We start from the raw sequence: 20486 nt of genomic DNA, 5'->3' as shown, positions 1-20486 counted from the left end.
CAGAAGCGCCCGGGGGCTGCAGAAGGGGCCGGGGGCTGCAGGGGGGGCAGGGGCTGTGCACACAGCGATGGTCTGTGCTTAGAGAGTACCAGCTCCACCGTGGTCTGCACCCAGCATGATGGGCAATGCCCCAAATACACAAATGCCTGTACTAGAGGGTCCCACACCACCCAGTACCCTGAGATGAGAAACTCAGGCAGTCCTGGGACTCAAGCCCCTGGGGGCTTTGGGACTGTCCCATCCACCCTTTAGAGTCCCATCCAGTTTGCAAGCCCTGGAAAGGAGCTCCAGCTACAGCACTGACTGCCCACAGCCCAGCACAGGAAGTCTGTTCCCTGCTCCTTGGGAATGAGAAGAGGCCTTTGACCACATCCCCATCCCTGGAGCCTGCAGGGGAACACGGATGCAACCACTTGCTCCCGGCCCAGTGCTGAAGCTGGATCCAGGGCTCCTGCGGCTGGGCTGGATTGTCCCCTCATCCTCCGCCTTCTCTCTCCTGCTCAATTACAGTCCCTGCAGGACATGGGGAAGCAGGCATCAATCACGGCTAGTTACTCAGGTGACAGCAGCTGTGTCCCCAAGCTCCCCAGGGAGCATGGAAACACACATCACCCTCTGAGCCTGGTAATGAGTGGGGACGCGGTCCCTCATGTGCCCTGCCGGCTCCCTGGGGCTGCGGTGCTCGATGAGCTGTGGCCAGCACTTCACAGCAGTGACAAGGGACACAAGACCCCAATTAAGGCTGCATCAATCCCACTCCAGCTCTTCTTGGTACAGTCACAAACACCCCCTCCTCCCCCCCACCCCCCGGTGGTTTATGGTAAAATACGCACACACCCCCCTTGCTCATGAACCTTCCCCCAGCCCCGGTGGCCAGACCACAGGGGTGGACCCACCAGACCACCGGTCCTCTGCAGGGGTTTTGTGTCACCCCATGTCCTCAACATGTCCCCAGCGTGCCACCCCCACCCCCCGTGCCACCCCCGTGTCCCGAGGCTGGGTCCGGGGTGGGCAGCGCTGCTGCAGCACCCTGGACAGCGACAGCGCTGTCAGGGTGGGCTCGGGGGTCCGGGCGGTGGCTGCCTCCGGAGGGCTTGGCGTGTCCGCTTGCCCTGGGAATCCGCGCTGGGACGCCGGCGCAAGTCTGGATTGTGGCTGTCCCCGAGGGACTGGGGCTGTTCCCGAAGGACTGAGGATGTCCTCGACGGGCTGGGTTGGGCCTGCCCCCGAGGAACTGTGTCGCCGGGAGGCTTCAGGAGTGACTTTCAAACAGGAGTTTCTGTCCCCTTGGATGCCAAGGACCCGGCCTAATTGATGCCGGGGTGGACCTGTCTTCGTGGCTGCCTCTGGCTGGAGTGACTGTCCCCACGGGAGTCCCCTGTGCCTCTTCAAATGTACAGGTGGCTGCACACGTGTGGAAGCCCATGTGTGAGCAGTGTGAGTGTGACAGTGTGAGTGTGCACGCCACTGAGTTTGCACAAGGGAGCACAAGTGACCACCCATCTATATGTCTGTGCCTCCCGGCTCCACCATGGTCACCTGTGTCCTCTGTGGGTGCTGCTCGGGTACCAGGCTGGCCCAGCACTGCTGGCATCTTGCCAGGTGCAACCTCACAGACCCATGTCCACGATCTCAGCAGCTCCAGGGCGACGTTCCTTTCCCAGCACAGGTAGCCTAGCAGGACCCCCACCCATGGGTGAGCTGCCACTGGGGGCTTTGTGGGGGCAAGCAGCCCCACAGCCTGGCTGGCACAGCCGCAGTTGGTGCCCTGTCTGATCCAGCCCATGTCTGAGGGCTCTGGTGGGTGTAGGACATCTGTTTGCAAGTCAGAGCTCCCAGAAACTGAGCTGGAGGCAAGCATGAGGTGGGCTGTGAAACCTCAAGCACTACAGCTGTTACCCCAGGGTATCACAAGCTGCCGGGGTGTCCTGCACCTCCAAACTGGGCCCTGGAGCTTGGTGGGAGGCACCATGCCCTGCACACCACTCCCAGCACTGGTCTGGTTCAGAAGTCCATTTCCTTTAATAGATACACGGAGTCGCGCGGCTGCGGTGGGAGTGCGGGGAACAGGCCGAGCCCCCCGCGCTGAGGTAGAGGTGAGCGTTGCTCCACGCTCACCTGCTTTGGCACCCTGGGGCACAAGTGGGTGGAGGAGGCGCCCACCCAGCCCCAACGAGGTAGTTCGGAGTGCCCCGTCTCCCTGTCACCGGTCTGGGGACCCTGGCACCCAGGCAGTCTTTGGTAGTGGGGGGCTCTGCTGGGCCTCCCTGCCCTCCCCCCGCCAACAACCCCCACCCCACATTAACCCCCAACCCCAGCCCCACCCCAATAAGCTCCACCCCCACCATTCCCACCAATATCCCCATTATTTGCCCCCCCAGGGTGATCCTCCTGAGCTGAGGACCTGGGAGACTGAGATGCCACCACCCTGGGGGTGTCTCAGGGCAAAGGCAGCAAGCCCAGGCAGCACAGGAGGGCTGGGCAGGGGCGTCTGCAGTGGGTAGGGGGTGCAGTATATATATAGGGGCTGCAGTGTAGAGGGGCTACGGTTTATAGGGGCTGCAGAATATTGTGCCTGCAGTGTTTGCACAGAGGGTGTGTATGGAGAGGAAAGGTGAGCACCAAGGGCGTGTATAGGGGATGCAGCGTACGCGTTGAGGTGTATACAGGGGCAGCAGCGCGTGCATTGAGGTGGGTTAGGGGCTGCAGGATGTAGGGGATGCAGCATGCAGGTCCTGGAGGTCCCCCAGGCAGCAGGGCAGCAGGAGATGTACAGGGGTCACCCGGGGGTGGTGCCTTGGGAAGGAACTTTTGTGTGTGTCTGTGTGTGCGTCTGTGCCAGAGGGCACACACGGGGATAAGGGACAAAAGGGCCCACATGGGTGTTCACAGCCTTGCATGGACACAGCTCAGTATTGCAGCAAGAGGCACCTTTGGGTCCCCATCCCACCCTGGTGGCCCAGCTGGGTCCCACAGCTCAGTCGCCCTGACCCTGGGCACCCCCAGCTGCTTTCAGGGTGGGGCCACATCTGCCTTATGGCGAGGTGCTAGTGGGAGTGTGGCTTTGAGAGGAGGCTGGGAGCAGGGGGTTTGGGGCAGGCATGGGGTTGTGACGGGTCTGGGTGCTCCCTCCACCAGGTGCCAGGGTGGCTGAAGGCCGGCGGGCGAACAGGACACCTGGAGGACAAGAACAAGCGGGTTAGGGCAAGCCCAGGGTTGGGGGATTTGCTCATCTGGCCCCCAGCACCCAGGCTGGGGAGTGTGGGACCAAGAGTCATGGGGGCTTCAGCCCCCTCTCACCTGTGGTGTCTCCCACAACCCAGTCATCCTCACCAGTGTGGAGCAGCCTGTGGGGTGGCGCAGCACCCATTTGGCTGGCAGCCCCAAATGCTGCTTAGCCCTGACTTTTCCAGCTCGTTAAATATTTAAGCTCTGAAGGAAAAGCCATCGATTTTAATTGTGGGATGTCTCAGCAGGACAGGCATGGATCTGGGGGTCATGGGATGGGCTGCTTAGCCAGGCTGGTGCACATTGGCATCCCAAAGGGTTCTCTGCTCCAGCACTGCACCCCAACATCTTTCCCTGCACCATGCTCTGCAATCAGTCAAGTGCCACACCCAGCCAGAGACTCTCTGGGCACACAAGCATTGGGATGGCCCCAAATCCAAGCCCTGTCTTTAGGATCCTGGGGTGCGGAATGACCCTAGGCGCAGGGTCACTTCTCAGCCAGAGCCCGTCCGTCCATCCATCCATTCATCCCCCACTTTAGCCCTTCATTGCCAGCACCTGCTTCGGGCCAATTTCCATCCTTGTCAACCCCCTCCTTCTCCTTCCCCCTTTCCCCAAGCCCTGACACTTCATTACGATGGATTTTATAGTAAAGACATCAGATTGAAGGAAGGACTTGCTGGCCAGGCAGTGGCTATAAGTTATTGGATTTCCCGGCCGCAATTACACAGGCCAAGCGGCCCTTCTATTTACCTGTGTAGACAACTCCATTTATTTCTATTGACATGTTGATACTGCTAATGCCGTTGGTGGACAGGTTCAATGCAGTCTCCTGTCTGTCATCTGGGGAAAGGAAATACCAATATGAGTGTTAAGCGAAACAGAAACAAGAACCTGTCCAAGACAGATAAGCCGGGACCCAGTCCCTCTGGGCATCCATACTCCTCTCCAGTTGCTGGTGCTGCTTTCACCTCGGGTGCCAGGGAAAGGAATGACCCAGGCTGAGGTGTTGCATATCATTACCTCGGTTGGAGATCTTGACGTTCATGGGGAACTGGGAGGCCACGGCCAGGAGGTTGTGCTGAAGCGCGTGTTGCACCAGCCGCTGCTGCTCCTCCGCTGTCAGGGCCACCTTCTTCTCCGGGGGCTCCCCTGTCTCCAGCTTCTCTCGCAGCTGCTCCAGCATCACTGCCTGTGAGGCAGCTGCTGCTTGGGCAGCTGTGAGATGGTGGCCAGCCAGTCCCACCGGGATAGTGATGCGCCCTGGCACTGATGCTGCCAGCATTCCATCCTCTGCAATGACCAAGACAGCTCAGCAGGTCCCTCATTGCCACCCTGCCTCACTGTCCCCAGCTGGTGCCAACTCCACCCCACCAGCAATGGGGCAGGGCAGCCCACCACTCCCAACATCTGGGCTTGGTCCTCCTCCAAAGCCAGGGGAAATACACTTGTTTCACTCCCTGAAAGGGACTGAAATACAACATTCTTCCTATATTCCCCAAGCAGAAAGGGCAAGGGCAGACAGGGAACAGCCCCGCTGCTGGAGCAGTGTCCATCCCTGGGAAGAGACGGTCGCTGCAAGGCAGATGGCATCCTCACCCACCTTTCTTAACACTGTGCACTTGGCTGAGCTGGCCACAGCTGTGTGCGGAGATGCTAAGAGCCGGCAGAGGCATTTTGGGGGTGCCCAGCAGGGTTGGAGTGCTGGCTGGCGAGTAGTTAAAGAGTGCTGTGCCGAAAGTCTGCCTCCGCCCCTCCCGACGGTTGCTGTCGATGGCAGCTTGGAGCTCTCCAGGAGAGCTGAGCGCCCGCTTCTCACATTCATAGGGATACAGGTACTTCATGTATCTGCACGTGGAGAGAGACAGGGGGAGATCTAGCATCCTGCATCTCCCAGACAGCCCCATGCTGAGCAAAGAGCCCTTGGGAAAGGGCAGAGCCCTCCAACCACTTTTGTGGTATGCCATGTCAGACCCCACCCAGGGCTCTGGGACATCTGGGCCCTGGGGTACCCCAAGGCAGGTGTCCCCCGGCTGCTGCCGCTGCCAGGCACTCACTGTGTGCGGAGGGTGAAGGCAGCGCTGGTGATGGAGGTAGGTAGGTTGAGGCCCTTGGTGATCTCCCGCCAGATCTTCTTGTTGATGACTTCGACCAGGCCACCCTTGTCTGTCACCAGCTGGTACAGTGTGTACAGGTCCAGCACTTGCTTGGCCATGATGGGGATGCGGTTCACTGGTGTCCCTTCCGGAGGCACATAGGGGACAGAAGAGGGTGTGGGGGGCTGCCCACAAGGGCCCTTATTACCTGGGATCACAGCCCCACCTTCCCCCCACTGCCACTGCAGGTACCCACAATGGGAGGTGCATCTCTCCATGCCCAGGTGAGCACCCACAGGCACCTGGGGTGCAGGCAGGACCCCAGGGTGCCTGTGAGAGTGGCACTGTGCCCAAAATCAGGGGAGACCCCAGCATGCTGGCACAGGGTCACCTTTGATGGAGCTGTCAGTGGGGCTGGGTATGTTCTCATCTGGGATGCGGAGCCACAGTGGGATAGGCAAAGTGCCTCCTTCACACACCCTTAGACAAGGTTGTCTCTCTACAATACTTAGAGCTGCCTGTACAGCACCAATCTACAAAATCTCTCAGAGCATCCTAGAATGACTCTGTAATGCTCTTTCAGAGCCCCACAAAGAGAGACTCCATCTACACTTTAAAAAAGGACCCATCCTATAACCTTTCTGAAGAGGGATGACCCCCACAACCCTCCTAGGAGGACTCACCCTACCATCTCTCTGTGGAGAGGTTTTCTCTTCCAGCTCCAGACCTCTTAACCTCACAGATGGCCCCAGAAGTCTCCTCTGCTAAAAGGGCTTTGGTGCCCTGCTTCAGGAGACCTGACCCCAAATCCTCTTCAACTGCCCTCAGTAGGTCCCACAGCATGACCCTCCTCAATGAGGCTTTGGGGCAAGGGGACATGGGTTCACCAGGGTTCTGTGAATCCAATACAGACCAGCACGGTCTCCGCAGCCACCAGGTCTCGTTAAAACCCCCTCCCCACTTTCTCAGCACCCCCAAATAGCCCCACAGCTTTGCTGTGCTCCATGGCTCCTTGGGACAATGGTCTGGGCATTGGCTGGAAGCTGGGCAGAGGAGGGACAAGCATCACATCCCATCCCACCCTGTCCTGTCCTGTGCAATTCCACCCCGTATTTATTCCTTCTGCAAGGTGGCGGGGCACGGGCAGTATTGAAAAGCCATCCATTTGGCCGAGGGAGGCTGTCACGACTGCGCTTTGCCCCTCAAACGAAGCCGTCATTCACCACCATCCTCCAGCATCTCTAATTTATAGCCCTGATATTGGCTTGGCTTCTTCACATAAGCCTGAAAAATGAGCTCTTTTTATTCTTTTACTGAGTTCATTTAACTTTTTTTTTGTGTGTGTCTGTGTTGTTCACCAGGTCGGGAAGGGGGAGAGGAGTTTATCCTCCTGGGAGAAAGGCAGAGATATTGACTTGATATCTGCTGTCGGTAGCTCACCAGCCCTGCTCAGGGCTGCTGGCACAAGACCCATCACCTCGGGGGGGGCTCAGTTTGAGGGCTCTCCCTCTCACCCAATGCCAATGAGTTTGCAGAGTCTCAGCCCCCAGCCAATGGCCCATGGATTTTTCTTCTTCTCTCCCCTCTCCAGCCTTGGTGACTAACAAAAGTGGCTCACCATTAATCTCAGGGCTGTGCGGGGTGCGTGGCCGATGTCTGTCCCACTGACAAAGGCACCTGTCTTCGTCCCCGCAGAGTGATGGCCCCAGTCCCAGCCAGGGCAAAAGGCACAAAAGCCCAGGGAGGCGATGCAGCCAGGGAGGTGATGCAGTCATTGTGGTGCTGCAATTACCACCCTGATTGATTAATGGCCCCGTGTTATCAGCAGGGCCCTCAGCTTGGTGGGGAAATGGGGGGCCCCTGCAGACCCCAGTAAACAAATGCAGAAATAGCCCCCTTCTATCTCTGATTACTACTTTTGGGGTGCCACAGAAGTTGGGGTGTGTTCATGAGCTGCCCCACTGCCTGTACCCTGTATCTGATGGTGGTGGTGGCGTCACCACAAGCCACCAGGGCCAGCTGTGCCCTTGTGCCATGGGGTGGCCTCAGAGGGTCTGCCCCAACCCATTTTTCAGCCTTACTAATTTTCCACTCTGCTGACAAACATCAGTGCTGACACTGTCCTGACAGACAGTAGGGAGGATGCAGTCCCTTTCAGTAGGGCTCACCCTGTGGACATCAATCCCTCCTGGCCACCTTGGGGACACAGCCTGAGTGTTGTAGTCCCCTGCCCATTCACCTCTGGGTGCCCCAGCTGCACCTGCAGTGGTTCTCAGGTGCTGCTTCTTACCCAGCTCTTCATGGCCTTCGGGAAGCTGTCCTTGCCCCTCAACCCTTCTGTCCCCTTTGTCTTAGGTACCCGACTCCAAAATCCCTGTCTCCTCCAACAGGTTCATGCACACCCATCCCTGCACACCTGAACCTGTACACCCACACCCTGCCTGCCCTCCCCAGGGGGATGGCATCCACTTGTAGGAGAAACAGGACAAGAAGGGACAGAGGGCACAGGAGCGGAACAGCCAGACAAGGACGGATGTGGAACAGCACCATCAGGGAAGCATCAGGCTCGCTCCCACCCTCCTCCCCACACCAGCAGGCACTTACTTAATTAACCCCAGACCCAATAGCGAGGGAGTTAATTAGCTCTGGAGAGAGAGATAATGAAGCTGCAGAACAGCCCATGAATCTTGTGGCTGATGGATGCTGGGGGGCCAAAGCAGTGCTGGCCTTCCCACTTGCTCCCCACAGCCCTGCACCAGAGCCAGGGGGCACCCATGGGGCAGTACCCAGCCCATCCACCGCCTACAGCCTCACCCCACGGCATGAGCCCCATGGCCGTGCCAGCCACCCACCACACACCCATGAGTGAAACAAGATTGTGGTGTCCCAGCCCAACCCAAGAGTCAGTCTCTGCAGCCCCACAGACAGCTGGGGACCCTCACCACCCTTCCAATGGGCAGGGCATGTGGGCGACTGCCCCTCTCTCTGCCCTCCCTCACCCCTCGAACAGCCAGCCCCGCAGCTCCTGTACCCCCCTCAGCCTTTCCCCGTTAATTAGCTCGGCATTAACCTCTGCCTGGGGTTTACTGGCTATCGAGCGGCTTGTTCATTAATCCACACACTAGCAAAAGGCTCTAATTAATACGGCCGGCCACACGCCCGCGCTCGGCAACTTTTAATTGTCGCAGGCCCGACCGGGGGGGGGGGGGGGGGGGCGAAGGTTAAAGCATTTATCGAGTCCCCGGGAGCCGGCTCGGCCCCCCATGCCGATACCAAAGATTTCCGATGAGGATGGGTTGGCTGGCGAGCCCTTAACCCCTGGGTGCCCGGCGCTGCCCGGACTGCTGGCCCCACTCCCGCACATCGTAGGCACCGCTGAGAGGTGCCGATGGTGGGCATCCTCACCAGGCGCTGGAAATGGGGAGCTCTAATGGGCGCTGCCAAGGGCGTTCCCACCAGGCATCACTAAAACGTCCCGAAAACTGCTAATGGCCATCATTAACGGGTGTTGCTAACGCTTGTCACCACGGGGTATGTTAATGGACATCCCCAACGGGCGTTTCCAGTGGGCATCCCTGCTGGGCATCGCTAATGGCCAAGGGATACCAGCATCGACAGCTGCCCCAGCGTGCGGTTAGGGGGGAGGCCCAGGGGAAGCACCGCAGGACCTGCCTGACGGTTTTGCAGAGACCTAGAGCAGCTCAGAGCCTGAGAACACCACACCGAGAGCCCCCCACCAGCAGCCGAGGCAGGAGTGGTAGTGGCACCCACCCCAGCCACACCTTTACCTCTCTTCTGCATGAAGCCAAAGAGGTCATCCAGGAACTCCTTGCGTTTCGGGTCCTCGTCCAGTTCGTAGAGCTGGAGGCAGGAGAGAGAGAGGGGTCAATGCTTCCAGCACGTGCAGGTGAGAATGGACAGGGAGCAGTGCTTGGGGCTGGACACCGCCTGTGCCAGATCCTGGCATCACCTCTGGCCTCACCTGCCTGCTCTGCCAGCACCAAGAGGCTCTCTGTGCACCGCTGACAGAATTCCCTGACACACCCTCTGTGCTGGCAGCGCTGGGCTCTCCCCGTGCCTCCGTCTGGCGTGGGCTCCCCACAAACCACTGACTATTTTGAACTTTTGCTGCAGAGACGCCTGCAGAGACGCCTCAGTTTCTCCTGCCCTTTGCCCTCTTAGGTGCAAGAACCACAGCCCAGGGGCATCAGCAAACCCCAAGCCCCAGGCAGAACCCCGGGATTGCAATGCTCAGCTCTGCTCTGGCACCGCCGAGTGCTGGTGTTCCCCAAGTCCCAGCATGGGATCAGCAACCTCATCAGCACTCATCCCTGACAAGGACACAGCCCCACCCAAACTGTGAGGGCTGATGCCGTCCTGGGGAAGGAGAAGTTGGCTCGACCATGGATAGCACTGAGTACCATCCAAGGAGCTGCAAGTGCCGGGGCTGCCGTGTGCACGTGATTGCACAGACACAAACATATGGCTGTGAGGATACTTGTGTGTGCTGGATGGTCTGGACACACGGACACAGCCTGAGCTGAGGGACAGCACTGGGGAGGCGAGTGCAGACCCTACACTAGGAACACGAAGTGCCGGCTCTGTGCGGAAGTCCGGGCTCGCCTGATTCCAGCACAGTGCCTGAATGACCATGACAAATTGGAGCCTGCCAGATCGATGGCCCAGCAGTAAAAGTCAGAGCACATGAAGGAAAAATTAGCACCAATCGAAGACGCTATAGACACCAATTCCTCCCAGCAAGCCCGGCAAGAATTTAAAGCCATTGAAAAGAAACAAAACTCAGCAGTCCAGAATGGATTTCCAAAACATATACGAAGAAATGCAAGCTGGAAAACAAAGTCAGGCACAAAATAGAGTCGTTTAAAAAACAATTGTGCTGGGAAAGGCCGTTAAAAACCAACAGAAAGGGAGCACACCCCCACTCCACACAGAACATCATTCACCAGACAGATAAAGGGAGCTGTGTTTAAGGGTCGTCAGGCTGCAGGGACACGGGGATGTGGGGATGCAATGGGGACACACGAATGTAGGGATGTGGGGTTGCAGGGACTCGGGGGGACATGGGGATGGGGTGATGCAGGGATGCAATGGGGACACATGAATGCAGGGACATGGGAATGTAGGGATGTGGGGATGAAAGGACTTCGGGGACACGGATATGTGGGGATGAGGGAATGTGGGAACACACAGGGATGTGAGGATGTTTCTACAGACCCCATGGTTCCAATCACTGAACAGACACACCTAACAGTCCCTCATGTAACTCACAGGTCAGTGCTAACTGCCTGTCCCTAACCTCATCTAGGGGTACAACTGCCAGACTCACACCACACCCATAGGTCCTGACTGCCTGGCTCCATGGAACTCCTTCTTTGCTGCTTCCCTGCTTTCTGGATCCCACTTACCTATCCCCTCCTTGCAGCAGGGTGCTCTTGGAGTGCCCTGACCCCTGGGTGCCAGCACTCTGTCCCCCTCCACTGCGGTGCTCCCTGCCTCACTCTGTGCTCCCTCTTTATCGCCTGCTCCTTTCCAGGAGCTCCTCGAGCCGCTGATTACGGTAACTAGGTCACGCTCCGAGCAGAGCTCCAGGAGTCCGCTTTGATTTCTGCCCCAGGAAGGCTGTGTCAGCCAGGCTTTGCATGCATTTCCCTGCCTGTCCTTGCCTCTGGAAGGCGTCCACACCCAGCACTTTGACATCCCCTGACATCTGGCTTGTCAAGGCAGGACCAAACCCCCAAAACTGGCAACTACCACTCATCCCACTGCAAGGTGAAGCCATGGCCTTCCCGAGAGTCACCCAGTGGATGGGCTCCAGTACCTACTGCCCTGGGTGCCACTCGTGTTTCTCCTCCCATCAAAGCCAGCAGGATCCCACCCAGAGCGGGCTGCTACTGTCTCCAGCCCCCAAAATAGGTGTGATCTCCAAGGGCCGGCTCCTATTTTCCCCCTGTTCATTAACCTCTAACCTTTTATCTGTGGGGCACTGAGATGCAAAAACACATTACATCAAACAGGGAGCAAAGGTCAGCTTTTAAGTGGAGACAAGAGCAGAGGTGAGTAACCGGGGACCAGCCAGCAGGGCCCTTGGATACGCTTGGGATGCATGGGGTGTTCCATGAGATTTGGGGATGCTCAGGCTGGAGAAGAGGTCTCCCGGGTCACACACAGTTGCTGTGCAGGGATGCATGCCTCACTTGGATGTATATAACCCCACACAGGCTGACACACCCCCACATGGGGGTCTGCAAGCCCATGTGAGCATATACAACCCTACACAGGCACACACAGCTACGTCTGAACTTGCAGCACCCCACAAGTGTGCACGGCCTTGTGTGGGTCCACTCAACCCCTTGTGGACATTGCACAGCTCCACACAAGCATAGGCACAACCCTGTACAGAGACAGAGATCCCCCTGAGTGCTGCACAGAAGGTGGAACAGGAGTGTACAACCCTGCACAAGCATGCACAACCTTGCATCGGTGTGCACAGCCTCGCAGGGGCACGCAGAACACCACAGGAGCATGCACAAGTCTGTTATGCACATGCACACACAACCCACATGGGCACAGATCCCTGCACAGTCACACACAAACCCCAGCTGGACACGCACAACCCCAAATGGACATGCACAACACCATATATGCACACACAAACCCCGTATGTGCATCCACAACCCCAGATGGGCACACAGAGCCCTGAACAGGAACACACAACTCCAGAAAGGGACGTACAGTCCCTCACATGCATGCACAACCCCAGACAGGCACTCCACATGGATGGGCACCCCTGACCCCGCAGAGCATACGCTGCCCCAGAGCATCCCCCCGCCATGCGCCTCGGAGCAGTGGTCTGAGCCTTGCCCAGGGGCAGTTGTGCAACACAGCCAGTGGCTCCTGCTTGCGGTGACCTATGAGCAAGGACCCTTTTAATCGTGTTTGTATTGATATAATTAGTAACTCATTTAATGCCATCGATGTAACTATATTCCTCTATAAACAGAAGTATTAAACTGTCAAGCCCTGGGATCGATATCCACCGGTGCGCAGCACAGCCGTGCTCTGCTGGCCTCGGGGACCCGTCTGTGGTGCTTGGCCACCCCACTGCCCTTGGAACCCCAGCAGCACCCCACCTCCACCTGGCACTGCTGGCCTGAGTGCTGGTGCAGGGCTAGTTCAGTGTGTCTTCATCCCACACCCCACACTGTGTGCAGCTCTGGGACCTGCTCCCTCCTGTCATCCCATTGTCATGGTGATGTCTATATTCCTTAAGGGATGGGGATAACAGGGTTTGTCAGAGAGGTTAGAGGTCAGCAGGTCGAACATGGTTTATTAACAGGATGCGAATAGACCTTATGCTTCCTCCTCCTCCTCCTCCTCCTCCCCACGATTAAGTAACATTGTTAGCACCACTCACTCACCCAGGAGATGCCTCTCCTGGAGCCAGGAGGGCTTCTAGAGATGAAGCTTGGGTCCCTGAGACCCCTTAGCCTAGCTGACACCTGGGTGTCAGACAGAGGTGCCCAGACAGAGGAAGGATGTGATGAGGTGCTAAGCCACCCCCCAGGCACTTCCAGCTTGCCCTGTCCTGGTGAGTCCCCACACAGCTCCCCCTGGGCTCTGCTGCCAAGGGACGTGATCTCAGTGGGATCCCCACAGTCCCTGCTCAGCTGCCACCTCCTGCTGGCAGTGAGAACTCAGATTGGCAGCCAGGATTTAATCCACTTAATATGAGCTGTATCGACCCTGGACCCTGCTCAGCTCCCCCCCACCTTGCAAACCCCCCTACCCTGAGCTGCTTAATATACACCACATTGATTAGCTGCACTGCTAATTTTTCCATCTGGCCACTGTTCACGCAGGGCGCCCAGGTAATGCTCACCTCCCTGCACCCCCCAGCCACACACCACGGGTGGCTGACTGCTGGTACAGTTTTGGAGTCACTGCACCTCTCCGGAGCTCGGCTGTTGCCTCTGAGATCCTTCCCCAGGAAGATGGTTGGGGAACAACAAAGCACCCAGACACTGGGCTGTCCTCCCCTATGCCCTGCTGGCATGCCTCAGAATACCCAGGGTCCAGCTATTCCCAGCTGAGGCACAGCCCTGAGCACCCTGGGGTTCAGGGATCCCAACAGTATCCACAGCCAGAGTCCCCCCAGCCATGGGGCACACACAAAGAACTAAGGGCTTGCGGGTCCCTCCCCCATCCCCACTGCCAGAGCTGGGGGGGCAGATCACTCCCCGCCAGGCACAAACCACCCCCTGACCTTGCAAGCCACCACTCGCCTCTTCCACCAGTTGTTAATAAGTTAATGGTTACGGGACGGCTTTGCTGGGACGGCCGGCTGCGTTCGAAGGCAGTGCTAGCTCTTGGGGGGACCCTAACCCTGCTCCCCGGACCCCACAGCCCTGAGGGGTGTGGAGTGCTTGCTCATCCCAACACCACCAGCCTCAGCAGTCACCCCACTGGTGGGGCCGGACATCTCTGTTTGGAGACCTCTCCCAGCGCTGTGGTTCCCCCTCAAAGCCTTTCATCATGCTTAATATTTAACGGCGCTTTATAGAGCAGGCAGGTTTAATCAGCGCTGATAATGCGGCAGATCCGGCAGGTCATTAAAACCCCCTCCCCGCCGCAGCCGCTCCCGGGAGGGCTGCCTGCTGCAACTGCTGCAAACATTAACCCGGCTCCGCGCAAGGGTTGCTGGCAGCGCTGGCCTTGGGACAGCAGCCCCCCACCCATAGCCTGGCCCCAGCATGAAGGGGGGGGCTCACACGGTCCCCAGCCTTTTGCTCAACACATTTCGCAGGAGGGGAAACTGAGGCAGGGGGTGCTCGCATGGCTCCCCCACAGAGAAAATACGGTGCCCACGGCTGTGTGGTGCCACCATGGGCACCATCCATGGCCCCTGTCCCGTCTGGGGGTTGCGGCACGGGGAAGGTGGTCCCGGCTCCTGGTGAACGCGTCCCCCGCGATCAGCCCCTTGTTACTCATTCATGGCTGAGCAGGCAGGGAGTCAATGAGTGGATTTGTTCGGGTTAACCTCCCTGACCCACCGGCGCTTGCTACGCCACTGCCTCCCTCTCCATCCCTGCTTTCCTCTCCACATCTGCCTCCCCCTCCATTCTCATCCCCCCCTGCCCCTGATCTCTCCATGGGCGACTGAAGTTGTGGGACACCCTTCTCCTTCAATCCCTTACTAGGTGACCAGAGCCATGGGACCCTGCTCCATCACCAGCACCACGCCAGGTGGCAAAGCTGACTCTCCCCACCCTCCATACCTCCCGGGGTGATCAGAGCCAGGGGACCCTGTCCATGACACCCCAGCACCATCCCAGGTGTCCCTGAGGGACACGCACACGGAACCCCACGGTGCATGGGTGAGCACATGGGGCATGTGCTGGCACACACTGGGGTCTGTGCAGGCACACACCTGCTGTGGGGCTGTGTGAGTACTGGGGGGCTGTGTGCATGCCTGGGATGTGCATTGGCTGCTCAATCCCCCCTCCCCACCATGCACCTCTGGTCCCCTCCCCTTCCTGCAACTTCTTTGAAGGGATGATGTGGAAGGAAGGGTTGGTGGGCCCCCAACCCCACCCTGTGAAAGCAACCCCAGTCCCTGCCTTGGCCTCCAGAAGAGCTGTGTGCCTGAACAGAAAGAGTATCTGGGGCTGGTGCTCACTCATGCCCTGCTACAGCCACGGGATGTGAGCTCTGGATCCATGATGGAGCAACCCCAAGCTGCAGTCTGCAGGGGAGAACACAGCCCCACCAACACAGGCATTTCCAGTGGGTGCCCTGTGCCCCAAGGAACAGGCTTCCACAGCTCCCGTGTAGAGTCTGCCCACCCTCTGCAAACTCATGCACACTGCAGCCTGCTCTGTAGATTTTCACACCTTGTGCACGCTCTCCTTGTGCACAATCACCCTGGACAAACAGCCCCACCGAGTACACTCACACAGCCCCTGTACGTGCTCCCCCTGCTCTGCACAGACCCCGTGCACACTTATGCACCCCTACACACTCTTCACATATACACACAATCCCAGTGCACATCCATCCATCCATGCCCTTGGGACCAGAGTCCACCACTCCTGATCTGACCTCCCCGCTGCAGCCCTGCCCAGCTGGCTGGCAGCACCGGAGATTTACCTCCATTACTAACCCAATTAGTGGATTATCAAAGAGGCCCAAGCTGATGAGGGGGTGCATCCTCCCCAAAGACTCAACTGGCATCCAGCTTCAGGGAGGCAGCTGGGGAGGGAGCTGGAAGCAGCCTCAGAATGAGCTCCTGGTGGTGCTCCTCTCCCCTCCACAGTGCCTTTATTCTCACACCCTCAACTAGTTTTTACATCTCTTTGGAGCCCCAATCCCAAGCCCTTGGGACCACCAGTTGAAAGATAGTATTGTGACAGCTCCAGTGGGGCTGGGAAGTGCCCTGGGGGGGCAGCAGTGGGAGCAGCAGCGGGGGCAGCACACTGGCACCCACCAGGGCTGCTCAGTGCTGTGGGCTGGGCAAGAGGCAACCTTGGAGGGGGCTTAGCCCTCAAACCCTGCCTCAAGCACACACGGGTCCATGCAGTTCCACACATGGAGACACTGGTATGGGCATGACACACCCAAATACACTGGGATGCCACACGTGTGCCTGGACATACACGCAGGTGTGCTCAGACTCGTGTGGGCACACACACACACGGTGCCATACACACAGCCATACGGGTCCACGCACACCTGTGCGCTCATATGGACCCACAAACACATTCCAGCACTTCCATGGGCTCACACACACTTTGCACGCTCCTATGGATCCATACAGACACACAGGGTCTCCCAAGGATCCCTACACACAGGGGTACTCACGTGGGCTCACGCACACACACGTACCCCCTGCTTACGTTTGTGTTTATACAGATGCACACACTCATGTTGGTCTGTGGGCACACAGACCCCCAGAACACCTCTGTGTGCATTGCCAGACATACCCCAGCAGCCCCCTGACCCTGTCCTGTGCCCTCCACTGGTGCTGGGTTGCCAGAGCTGTTGGAGCCCCAAGGATCAGCACACTGACCCTCACTGCTGACACCACCTCCCTGCTGCAGGTGGTCCCAGATTAGGGGCAGAGCTCTGCTCACAGGTTTGCTGGAGAAAAGCCTCCAGGCAGACACGGACAGGAGCAAACAGTGTCCATCCCCCCTCCCTGCCTCTGCAGTGTAACCAGAGACCCTCCAATTTAGCCCTGGGAGCCCTTGGTCCTGCACCTCGGTTGAAGATGCACTGGCGGCGAAGAGGGGGCTGTGGCATGAAGACCACTACCCTCTCCTCAGAGTCCCCCTCTTCAGCCACCTCCATTCCCTGAACGTTCCTGCCTCTATTTCCCCCATCCCCAGGGACAACACCACAGGCGAAAGCAACAGGGATAGAGGCAGGAGGGTGCACACCACAGACCCTTCCACCCATTTTGGGATGACCCTCTGTGGCACAAGGAGGTCTTTGGCTATAGGGGCAAACACCTCCAGGCTTTGAGATGCAAGTGCACACATTCACAGCTGGCAAGCCCTCCCTAAATGCATGTGAAGGACAGGTGGGTGGGTGCAAGAGGCAACTGCTGGCATCAGAGGGAGGCAGGGAAGGAGGAACAGCCACACCATGGTTAGGCTGAGGATAATAGCAAACGGCTGCTGGCAAAACCAGCCACCCCCAAATTAACTGCTGAGGCCACCAGACACCCCAGAATTCCTGAAGGGCCGGCTGGGGCTCACCCCCTGCAGCTGCTCCTGGGCAGGGAGGAAGGAGCTTCAGAGGATCCTGATCCCCCCAGCCACAGATGGGTGTGAACATGCTGGAGGGGCCCTGGCAGGGAGGGCATCCTCTCAGCTGACAGAGAGCTGGATGCAAAGCCCAGATGTTCCAGTCCCTCCCACCCTGGGGGATGGAGAAGAAAGCCCCGGGTTCTGGTGCTGTTCTTCTATCACTTGGAGGAAACCAGGGCACTCATGCCCTGTCTGTATGCATGGTTTTCCTAGGGGAAAAGCTGAATTCATGGAGCTGAGCTTGGCCCCAGAAATGCCAGGCTCTTACCCATGCCCTCCAAGTCAAACATAATGCAGCACCACAGAATTAAATCTTAGAGGCATCCCAGTCCTCAGGGAAGCTGGGGTTCATGGCTAGTGCACAATCAGACCCCACGTGGTGCCCCTCACCTCAGGGCTGGGTCTGCCTGACAGCCCTGGGTGTGGAGACCTCCCAGACCTTTGCCCAGGACCCATGTGTCCTTATCAATGTACATAAACCGGCGCCGGGAGCTGATGCAAGAGGCAGGGGTGAGGGGGTCTCTCAGCCTCGTAACATCAGTGGCCCTCCCAGTCAGAGCAAAGGTCTCACCAGCTCCCCCTCCCCAAACCAGCGCCTCAGGAAGCATATAAAACCATGGCATAGATGTGCAGTATTTCCCCAAAAAGCTCCTCTTTGCAAAGGAGCATTTGCCCATGAACCCTCAATGGGTTTGGCCACAACAACCTCGTCCTCTGCTCTCTTTTTAGCACAACTGCGGTGAGTGGAAACCCTTCACTGGCTGGTCCCACACCAACCTCCCACCCCATCCCCATCAAGACACCCTCCCCACTGCAGAGAGATGGGGAAGTGACTCTCTGCTCATTTTCTCCCAAATTACCTGGATTTGGTGGTCTCTGTTCACTTAGCTGTGCCCCCAGTCCAGGAGGATGAGAGCAGAGACAAGCCCTGAACCCCACCCCGCGTGATGCCATGATGGCTTGGGGCAGTTTCAAGCAGGGAGTCCTGGTGGGAAATACAGCTCTGGCCACTACAGGGTCTCTCTCCAGCTCCAGGACCCTCATAACCACACTGCCACTGCCCCAGCAGCTTTCCAGCAGACACATGCTGCTCCCCCCCACTTCCCCCACAGCATCACAGCCCAGCCCCTGCGAAACCTCCAAAAGCTGAAGCACAGCCACCCTCCCCATTTAGTCCCTGCACAGAGTGGAGAACCTGTTCCCCAGGCTGGGTGAGCCACAGCCCTGCAGCCTGGGGAGGACCCAGCAGGGACATGTCCCCTCCTGCATGATCTCTGGGGAGGGACAGGAGTGACAGCCACCCTGCAGACCCCAAAGCAAGCTGCCACCGCAGCCTGTTCCACACTGCAGAAAGACATCCCATTGTTCCCTGGCTGGGACATGCCACCAGGTGGGAAACCCAGGTGTGGGTCTCTGGATGAGGGGTCCATCGCTTTTCCGATCAGGGTTGGAAAAAACCAAAGAGAGCAAACAAGGAACAAGCCAGCTCTCACCCTGAGAAGCAGTGGCAGGATTTATCCTGCACTCCAGCCTCTCCTGTCATCCCTCTCCCAGTATTCACAACATTCCTGCCCTGCACAAGGGGCGCGGGCAGCCCCAGACAGGGGCAGGGCGGGAGGCTGAAGGACGAGAAATGCCACGGATGCTTTCTCTAGCCTCCCTGGGAGGGAGGAGCTGTTTCCCACCTCCCGGCTGACCCCGGGAACCGGACAGTCAGCCTTTTTCTGTGCAGCGGGGTGTAATGTAACACTTCCCGGACGAGCTGTTTGGCCTGTGCAGCTCACCCTCCCCGGCCGTCCCCGCTCTGCTTCACGGCAGTGTCAGGCGCTGGCAGCATCCCCGGGCACGGCCGGGGACATGTGCTGCCCGTACCCTGTCTGCACCTCTATCTTCCGCCTTGTGGGCAGGGAATGAGCCCCGGCCCCTCCAAATAACAACAACTGAGCAATTCGAAGCAGAGAAGGCAGCAGCATGCCCCCACAGCAGCCAAAAGTTGGGTCCCTGCTGCTGTTCCCTTCTCCTCCTGCCAGAACCGGATGAGACGGAAGTCCCCTCGTCCTCCTGTCCCTGATCAACGCCATCCTAAAAAGCCACACAACAGCTGTATGGGGACATCTCTGTTTGTTCTATCCCCTCGCTACACCTTCCCTGTCACCCACTGCGCCTCTCCCTCCCCCACAACGAAGCTGAGCGCACGGGGAGCACAAACCTGCCCTGGTGCTGTGCACTCCATGCCCCCACACTTGCATGGAGAGACACCCGCTGTCTGCAAACCAAAGCTTCCACAACACAGCTCGGATGAGATCCACACACATTAAATACAGAGAGACCCTTCTTCCATCCTTTATAGGAGCCCCTGAAGCCCTTTCCCTGTGCCAGATCTCACTTACAAAGGGGCGTCCCCTACACCCACCAGGAATGAGGCGACAGGGTGTATGTGCTGCTCCCTCCAGTACAGGAAATCAGTGAGCTGCACTGACCGACCACAATATGCCCTGGCTCTTGCTGGGACACAAGGGAACTCAGCTCCATGCCTCGCCAGCTCCTTGGGGTGACCACACACCAGAGCCCTTGCCCTGCAAAACCTCCATGGACAGGGGTCAGCCTGTTTCACCCATTATGGAAAGCACCAGGGATGGAGCTGGCAGAGATCAGGGCAGGCACAGGAGATGCCTGGACACTAGGCACCCTGCCATGATTCAGGGCCTGTGGACAGGCACAGGGGACACAGAGGAGGTGGGGTCATGAAGCAGGGTTGAGATGGGGTTTGGTAGCAGGGACATGAGAATGCCTATGGGGCTTAGGGACAGGGGCAGTGAGGAGCATTCAGGGGGTACCCATTTAGGGGAGGATGAGGTTTGGGGACACTGGATGAGTACTGGGGGGTTTCATTTAGGGTGGCGTTTCAATAATGTCTGGGGTTAATGGGGATATGGGGGATGTCTGCTTGGGGTGGGTCTGGGCTGGGGCGTGGTGTTGCCCATTTAGGGTGGGACGGAGACAGGGTTTGGGAGCAGTGGGGGGGCATAAGAGATGTCCCTTCAGAGAAAGCTGAACCCGAGTTTGGGGACTATGGTGGGACACCGGGGATGCGTGCCCGGAGCAGCCGGTGCCGGGGCAGCGATGCCTCCTTACCTGCTTGAACTGCTCCTCGTAGGTCCATTCGTGGTGCGGGGGCGGCGGTGGGTCGCGGGGCTCCCCTTCTTCCTCCTCCTCCTCTTCCTCCTCCTCCTCCTCCTCCTCCTCCCCCGCAGCGGCGGGCGGCGGGCGCGGGCCGGAGGCCAGGCGGCGGCGGGGAGCGGCGGGCGGCGGCCCGGGGCCGGGGCCGGGCTCG

The 20486-nt window shown here is 58.6% G+C and overlaps 1 protein-coding gene across 1 annotated transcript in view; it reads right to left on the bottom strand.

Annotated features, from left to right (window-relative positions):
* Positions 1–2581: 2581 nt before the first annotated feature.
* ARID3C (AT-rich interaction domain 3C) overlaps positions 2582–20486 on the bottom strand; it is a 19298-nt gene continuing 1393 nt past the window's right edge. Inside the window, exons 3-9 of the mRNA XM_042028702.1 lie at positions 20288–20483; positions 9113–9185; positions 5286–5469; positions 4832–5076; positions 4252–4521; positions 3982–4071; positions 2582–3177 (exon numbers count right to left, since the gene is read on the bottom strand). Of these exons, the coding sequence (XP_041884636.1) occupies positions 3035–3177; positions 3982–4071; positions 4252–4521; positions 4832–5076; positions 5286–5469; positions 9113–9185; positions 20288–20483 (1201 nt within the window). The 3' untranslated portion in view covers positions 2582–3034. The remainder of the gene's footprint in view (positions 3178–3981; positions 4072–4251; positions 4522–4831; positions 5077–5285; positions 5470–9112; positions 9186–20287; positions 20484–20486) is intronic.

The sequence above is a fragment of the Corvus kubaryi genome, unplaced genomic scaffold (genome assembly GCF_017639235.1).
Source record: "Corvus kubaryi isolate FWS band 111438036 unplaced genomic scaffold, C.kubaryi_AGA036_p1.0 37308, whole genome shotgun sequence".
Classification (NCBI taxonomy): Eukaryota; Metazoa; Chordata; class Aves; order Passeriformes; family Corvidae; genus Corvus; species Corvus kubaryi.
Note: the sequence above shows the minus strand (reverse complement) of the source record. Positions and strands in the feature narration are given on the sequence as shown.